Raw genomic sequence first — 8,609 nt, 5'->3', positions numbered from 1 at the left:
CTGTATTTTGTGCAGTACCATACACCCAGCACACAGAACAGTATCCCAATGTACGTGATGAAATTTATCTCGAATAAATTCGTATATTGTTCCAGGGCCACCTCTGCAATGAAACCTGCTCCATCCCTCCTTCCATCCTTAGCAAGGTGACTGCTCTTTTCTTCGTGATTGCAAAACACACCAAATATACCATTATGTTAGCACTAACATTGTACCATAAATATACTCACATGGACGTCTCTCCTCTTTACTCGAACTTCTTGATGACAGGCATACTCATTCATCCTAATTGCCCACTAGAGTACCCGGGGCACAGTAGGCATTCAAAAACTGTTTTGTGAACAAGTGAACACATGAAATGAATATGACAGAGGAAGAAGCAGAGTATTCGATTTGGCATGGGATCTCTCTCTCTCTCACACACACACACACACACACACCCCGCAAAGAGGCGTAAGACACACAAACACTCTATACAATTAAATGTTTCAAGGATTCTTCTCTGTGAGAGACAGAGATGAGGCTGGCTATGTTGACCTTTAATTCAACTTTGTAAAACAGTTTTAAAAAGCCAGCCTGGCTCATAAGAAACAATAGGTAAGTTGTAAATCCACCCATTTGAGATTTTTATGATGGAAATGCCAGGTAGTTTAGATAGAAATGAGCACTGGGTGGGGGAGAGGGAGGGGAAAGGAACAATCCAGAACACAAGGAACCTGTGCTGTCAATTGACCAGAGCACAGGGAATCAATCAGTTAATCAGTCAATCAATCAATCAATTAATCAATTATGAAACCAAGATATAAAAACAGGAGGAAGGCAAGAGCGGCGCCATGTTTCCCCTCTTGGATTGGCCTGCTCCCAGTTCTCGGGAGTGTACTGTCTTTCACTAAGTGTTTTTTATTATTTCACTAATAAAATTTTGCTTATCATGCTTTATCCTGTCTCTCGTCGAAAATCTTTATTTCGAGTGACGAAGAACCGAGATGATTCTTATTTTCCTTTTCCCGGTGACATTAATTTTGGTGTTTCCGCTTGGTTAGCATGCTTGATTCTTATTTTCTGTTTCCCGGTAGCAGAAATACTGATAAATTTTGAATATCAATGAGCTACTTCCATCATTAAAAAGGTTCTCTTTTTGCAGTAAAAGAATTACAATTTGTGGATATTTTATGGTGAATTTATTTCAGTTCGTTTTTACCTTCAGCTGCCTCAGCAAAGATAAAGAGGTTTCCCCAGTGGAATCTCAGATACGCGTGCGCACTAAGAAGGAGGCAGAAGGGGAAGCAATCATTTGGTTTCCTCATGACTCTTTTCACATACCCATTCCCATGCCCAGGTTTCAATGACTCCATTTTTCTGGAGCTCACACTGTGTTGACCGCTCTCTGTTCTAATCAGGTGATGTATGGAAGCCAACTGTCTTCTCACTTGTTAAAAGCATTCAGACCCTGCATACCTCGGGATGGGCAGAGCCAGCAATGAAAAGCACAGATGGCATGTTGGGAGCATCCACAGTTCTTTAGCAACAAAGTTGGGAAATTAAAATGTAAAACAACACATAAAATTAGACACCTCAAGCATGTAATTGTATATTTATTTCTCTTTTTAAAGAACACTCCTTAATGTAATTCAATATACAAACTTGGTTTCACAGAATTATAATCCACTATATAGCACAAAGATAACCCAGATTGTGTGTGTGTGTGTGTGTGTGTGCACGGGCACGCACGTGTGTTGTACCCCCTCCCTTTCTTCCATCCTTCTGAACCTGCAAGCAAAGGCTCTGCCCACGGTCAACACTAACCAGAGCCCATTCTGAAGGTTATATACAAAAGACATCATCCTCCCTCAAGCTCTTTTCCCTGGAAAGCTCCTTGTCCCCGTTCCCCCTGAGATAGCCAGGAGTGTGCCACTCTTCTCTCCCCTAGGGTCAAGTGGCTTCCCCTAGAGCTGACGCCAACCCTGTTACCGTGTGGACTGGCTGACAGGAAGGGCTGGGGAGGGGGTCTCACACCCTTTCCCGCTGCCACACCCACCCCTCAGAGTCCAAATGTGACCCCTTAGACCGGAACTGCAGTAGCCTTAGTTCCGGTCACCCTCCTGTGCAGCCAGAACCAAGAAGATTGCTAAGCCCAGGTCTTCTCCACGGGCAGCGCACAGCACTGCCTGCCAAGCCACCGGGCCGGCCGATAACCAAGCTCTACACAAGTCCCATGTGCTTTGTCGCTTTAATCTTTAAAGACACCCTAGCATAGGTCTATGGCAACCTAGTGTCCAACTGAGTTACATAAAATTGTACCAGTGATGCACTTGTACATATTTACATGGGGCGGAATGTTTTCCCATATTTTTAGATGAGTATATAGATCAACATGTTCACATAAGACCAAATACTTTTAATATTATTTATAACTGATTTATAAAGCTTTGAAAAAACTCACAATAGCACATTGTTTACTTTAATGCTTTACGGTACTATCGGTTTAAAATCACAATCAGCACTTAAGTTATAGTCAATCCAGCAAACAAGAGACAAAAAAATTTACAAGAGTTAAGAACTGACTGATACATCCTTTATCTTTTTTTTAACTAATGCATAAGTGCAGAATAAGATACTCTAGTTTAAATATCTTGTTTACAATATACATTTTTGTTCTAGTTACGCAACAGTAAATCCCATGCTTCACATAGAAAAGCAATCCACAACATTAAGAAAAAATGTACAATTTATGAAACAAAGTAAATAAATATTAGTATTACAGAATCAGAGCTGTACATAAAAGCTGTTCAGTTTTAATCATATAAAAATATGTTTTAGTGCAACCTCACATATATATTGATGCTGTTTTGCTTTACATCATTTAGATCCAAGTGTCCAAAAAAGGAAAGAAATTACATTTATTACAAAGCAGATACACAAATTCTAAAATATGTACAAATTACTGCTAAAAAATGCTTATAAGAATATAAGCAAAGTAAAGAAAAGGCACAAACATCTGTACAATTTTAAAAGTACCAGACCCAATAGGTTAATTTCAAATTTTGTTTTGGTCAGGCTCATGATGACTTGTTAATTTACCTAATTCTTTTGATATAACAAAAGTATATATAATAGCAAACTACTGTAACTTAGGACAGGCATGCTATAAACGTGATTACCTCTACTTCTAGAAAAACAAAAACAAAATGGGAAAATGTGGAAATGAAAAGTCTCCATGCATTGTAGATCAATGTAGTTGACTCTTTTCTGACGAAGGTTCTTTGCCTTCCTCTGTGCTTGAAGGTAATTCTTTGCTGCCTTGAAGGCCCGACTGTTTGTCATCCACACAACTCTTGCTGTAAAACGCGGAGTGAGCTATGGCAGTCTGTGATGTACCAAAACTGTCCTTTTCACCATCATGCAAGTCAGGGTGGGTGGCTGAGGTACAGGGCTGACCTGGCTCAGGTCCACTAAAGTGTCTAATGCTCACATGTGCACTTTCCAAGGGTTTCTGATGGGGCTCCTGCCCCCGCGTTGGCTGGTCTGCCCCAAGGAGAGCGGCCTCTTCTGTGGCAATCCGGAGGGAGGCGATGGCTTTTGTGCAAGTCTGTATGTTCTCCTCCTGTTCCCGCTCTGTTGCGTTCAGGCTGTCCTCGGAAGTGCTCTGTTTCATCAGTAGCCGGGGAGAGGAGGGCGTACTAGGCGGGCCAGGTGACTGCAAAGCGGGAGGCGCTCGCTTCTCGTGCTGCTTAGAAACCATGTAGGGATCCTTGGCAAACGAGTCTCCAGAAGCCCCCCCCTTCTCAGAGCCCTCCATTGGCAGAGGCAACGTGGGTGGAGGATGTAAACCGGAAAGGGCCGGCGGCATGGAGTGAACCATTTGGATCCCACCAACGGGCACCATGGGGATAGGAGCTCGCACTTGCTGCTGAGAGTGGAGTGGAAGATGACTGAAGATGTAGTCAGTAGGACCCTCAGGGAAAAGGCTGGAGCCTGGATGTTCATAAGCACCTTCTTGGTCTCCATAGAGACTGAAGTAAGGAACCTGAGGTAATCCTCTTCTTAGAGTCTGCACGGGGAAACAGAGCACACACAACACTCAGGACCCGCTACACTCCACGCTATTTCACTCATTCACTCACACATTCGTTCCTTCAAAACACGTTCAGACTCTCCAATCTTTTTATCGTTTTTTCAATTCTCAAGTCAAAAGAGATTTTCTCAGCTGTCTTTTAAGATTCTTTTATGAACCTGCTGGTCTGTGAAAAGTTGCTTTTGTTTTTTAAACACCAATGTGATAAAACATGCAGTGTGTTTTCCACTAGGTACAGAGACACATGCCAGCTCTGGTTTTTTCTTTTCTTTTCTTTTTTTTTTTTTTTAATAAGAGAGCATGAAAAGAAAATAATGGATAATTACCAGAAAAGCTTTACTGAGCAAAATAACCCACTAATAACAGATTTTTAAATCCAAAAGAAAGTAAAAAGATTACCATCTGTTTATATACTGGGCAGATTTTTAATATTTTCTGAAGTGTTGGTAAGTATAATTGGAGTGACAAGCCTGAAAATTGGCTTTTTAAAAAAGTTTTCTACAGAACAGATGACAAAATGGTGGTGATACACAAACTGGTTCCTCCAACGTGCAAGGCATCGGGTCTAAAGGAATCAGTTCCTGCTCAGCACACACCCAGGCAGAAGATCAGCACCGGCTTCTCCATCAAATCACACTTTAAGGCCGGATTTTATATGGAAATTATGCGTCAAAGTAATTAACAGTAAACACTTCAAACAGTTAAAACTCGTATTCAGCTACACAGCTGGGAACCAAAGATGACTGTGCCTTAACTCTCCTGCTTATACTGTTATTTCCACTTAAATTCCACTTGGCAATCAATGAATTAGGATACTCAGAATTTGGGGCCTGAATTTCAGATTTCATGGTCCTGGTCCTAAAAATGGAAAACTTATTTTGTATGATTGTTTCTGTAGAAAAATGCAACCCGGACTGTGAGATTATCAGGTTTTAATAGAGATGATGATGTTTCAGTTACTGGGACTCATTCTTTTAATGATGTGCCATCTAAAAGGGATTCAATTTATTTTTATCTTTTGAGAACTTAGAGAGATATAAACCTGTCAAATATGGTAGTAATCAGGAGAAACCAAAATCAAAACAGTTCTAATTCATTTCAAGGATGTTTCAGTTCTAAAATTCATGTTATGCTCTATACCACTAATGATTCATCCAGTTCTATTTGGCTTGTGTGACCGGCTCAAAAAGGATAAATTATGCATGCATTGTCTCTGCTACTCTCTGCTATGTTTGGTCCTTAACCTTGTTCTGGGCTATACCTTATTCAAGCCAAAAACAAATGACCTGTGCTAGAAATGCAGGAGAAATCATGTAATCATCTACCCTATAATTGCAAAGACCTCATAAGCTAGGTAAGGTGAGAATTTCATGGTATGAGAAAGAATCGTTGAAGTGCTACCAAAAAAACCTCTCTTGTATCTGCTATAGTTTAGAAAAAGGCATGTTTCCTTCATCAGACGCCAGGTAAGGTGGAAGAATGATGACACCCACAATAATAATCTTTGAAGATATCAAATGAATCTTCTTTTGATCACAATCATCACAAATTCAAAGATTAAAATAAGATATAGCTTGGCTATTTCTCCATTTTGTTTCTGATTGCTATTCTGCAATGTCCACTGCCTACGCTTAGCCAGAATAGGGGTCTGCGAGGCAGCCAAAGAGAGAGCTGTCCCGTTATATGAGCGTTCTGAGTCAAGTCCAACAGAGGAGTGATGAGTGTCCTCTAGAAATGGCATTGCTGAATATGTTCAAAAGCCAATAGAATTTTGTGTGAAGAATAAAAGTGTTATATTCAGACCTTCACTGATCAGATCTTAAATGTTTATAACCACAGAAGCAAGTGGACAAGTACAATTCCTACCACGTAACCACTTCCACCCTCCAAATACTGCCAGGCCTTTCCATACATCCTCTGTCCTCGAATTCACCCTCCAAATAAACTGTCTCTGAGAGTTGTTTTTTTTTTTTTTTGCTTTAATTTTTACTCTATTTGCAACCCTATTTTGTCTCATAATTCGGGCTTTATCATTGTAATACAGTGCAAAAACTCGCATCTTACTTAAAAAAATCTTGACACAGAAATACAAATAATGAAGTCATGTGTGGGTTAAGTGTATGTGTGTGTGTGTGTATGTGTGTGTGTCTGTGTGTGCCTGTGTGTGTGTGTGTATGTATATATACCTCACGTACCAGATCTTTGCTCCACTCATCTTTTCAACAGTGTCAGTAGGGCTTCCGGAAGTAAGTGTAAGAGACTCACTGGGGGGCGGGGTGATGGGGGCAGGGGGATAATGTATGGGGGTCAGGGGAGAGGAAGCAGGTGGCCAGCTGTGACTGATCCAGGCTCAGTCACTGGCTGGGGGCTGCCCCAAAGAACATGACCTTGGCCTGTCGGGAAGGCATGAACAGCAGGAGGCTGTCAGCTCACTGCATTCCTACAGCTGAATGGAGAGTTCTTTCAAGGACAGAAATCAGCTTGGCCCACCGCCCTGGCTGCCACAAACAGATGAAGAAACTGTGGCCAAGAGGTCAAGTGACTTGCTCAAGATCACACAGATAGCCAGGGATGGAAATGAATAAGGACACTTTCACTAGGCAGTGTTCATAGCCACCAAGTACTAAAGACCAGGACACACTTTCGTCATCTTCCTGCTATTCATCTCCCAAAACTTTAAAAATGGAAAAGGAAAAATTTTTGTTTAGAAAAGACGGGACCAGAAACCATACAATTTTTTCATCATCATCCATGAGCCACCCTCAAAAAATACTGAATGAATGAATAAAAAATTTTCTTTCTTTCTTTCTTTCTTTCTTTCTTTCTTTCTTTCTTTCTTTCTTTCTTTCTTTCTTTCTTTCTTTCTTTCTTTCTTTCTTTCTTTCTTTCTTTCTTTCTTTCTCTCTTTCTTTCTCTCTTTCTTTCTCTCTTTCTCTCTTTCTTTCTTTCCTTTCTCTCTTTCTTTCTCCTTCCTTCTTTCTCTCTCTCTCTCCCTCTCTCTCTCTCCCCCTCCCTCTCTCTCTCTCCCCCTCCCTCCCTCTCTCTCTCCCTCCCTCCCCTTTCCTTCCTTTTTTCCTCCTTCCTTTCTTATCTATCTGTCTATCTTAAAATTAAACTAATCCACAGGGTATTAGGACAGAAACAGCAGGGTCTGAGAATCTCAGTGTCTACACATCACCTCGCCTGAACCTGCTCCCTGGGACCTGCCACTCCAGACGCACCAGATGATGAGTGTGTCACGCTGGGCTACGGGGTCCTTCCAGGCCCCGGGCACTGTCCTGTGAGCCCTTGGTCAGTGTGAAGCAGCAAGGTATTGCTAATAGAATTTCCATCATAAAGAATTATTTTTAGGGTCATCCTAGTGTAATATGTTCACACACTGTTTAGAGAGGGGGAAGTACTCATCGACCACGGCAATCAGGAGAAATACTGATTCTCATAGTATCATCAATTCTTTTTCCCTCCGGCAATGAGAATCTTGTCCATACAGCAGAGAAAGATGAAAATCCTCGGCTGCCCTCTAAACACCGTGTGTTAAAGCATCAGACATTCTTTCTTTCTCCTTCCTTCTTTCTCTTTCTTTCTTTCTTTCTTTTTCTTTCTTTCTCTCTCTCTCTCTCCCCCTCCCTCCCTCTCTCTCTCCCTCCCTCCCCTTTCCTTCCTTTTTTCCTCCTTCTGCTTCAGAGAGGATTCCAAGTGCCTCTGCTTCAGAGAGGATTCCAAGATCTATTCCTTCATATCATGTGAACAAAGCAGCAAGCTAAGAATTCTCTACAGAGAATTAACCTAGGGAATAGACCAAAGGCTCAACACTTGGGCTTCATAAATGGTAAAGATTAATAATTCTATTAAAGCTCCAGGTGAACTGATACTGAAAAAAACTGGTGCAAACTCAGTGACTAATAAAACCAGTCTCCCTCCAATAACAACTTTCTGGGCACAGATCTAAAAGCGAGATGAGCTCCCTTATCCACTCCTTCACTTCCTTTGCCTGAGCGGACTGCAAGTTGCTATTAGTTTTTTTTTAAATAACAATAGTATGTTGGCACTATTATTTTTTTGTGGCTGCAGTTGACTGGACATGCTCTAACATCTCACGAACACCACTGTCTTGATCCACCTGCTCGATGCCGGAACAGGAGAGCCTCGCCTCACACACTCACCAGCATCATTGGGTTTGTACCCGAGGAAGCACTTTACCCCCCAACCCCCACCCCTGGAGGCGGCACCCTGATATCTGAGGGAGTTTTCATTCTCTATTTAGGCTGCAAGAGCATGAGCTTCAGAAGAGCCCTCCTTTCTCCTTTGCACCACCCAGACACAAAAACCTGAGGAAATGTACCTCTTTTTCGTAGCTAGCTGATTTATTAGCTTGGCAGTTAAATTATGTCCTGATCGCTATGCATGTTTCTGCAGTAACTGCATCATGTCTAAGCTAATGGCCGGCTTGTGAAAAAGAGGGTATTGGGGGCAGGGGAGTGGAATGCAGCAGGGAGCTTTCCTAAAGTTCAAAAATAAAACCCTAAGCGTATAA

The 8,609-nt window shown here is 41.7% G+C and overlaps 1 protein-coding gene across 13 annotated transcripts in view; it reads right to left on the bottom strand.

Annotated features, from left to right (window-relative positions):
- Positions 1-1,577: 1,577 nt before the first annotated feature.
- HIVEP2 (HIVEP zinc finger 2) overlaps positions 1,578-8,609 on the bottom strand; it is a 179,389-nt gene continuing 172,357 nt past the window's right edge. For all 13 annotated transcript variants that reach the window (XM_074368247.1, XM_074368252.1, XM_074368249.1 and 10 more), the window contains one exon: positions 1,578-4,051. In XM_074368247.1, the coding sequence (XP_074224348.1) occupies positions 3,230-4,051 (822 nt within the window). In that variant the 3' untranslated portion in view covers positions 1,578-3,229. The remainder of the gene's footprint in view (positions 4,052-8,609) is intronic.

Source organism: Camelus bactrianus, chromosome 8, assembly GCF_048773025.1.
Source record: "Camelus bactrianus isolate YW-2024 breed Bactrian camel chromosome 8, ASM4877302v1, whole genome shotgun sequence".
Lineage (NCBI taxonomy): Eukaryota > Metazoa > Chordata > Mammalia > Artiodactyla > Camelidae > Camelus > Camelus bactrianus.
Note: the sequence above shows the minus strand (reverse complement) of the source record. Positions and strands in the feature narration are given on the sequence as shown.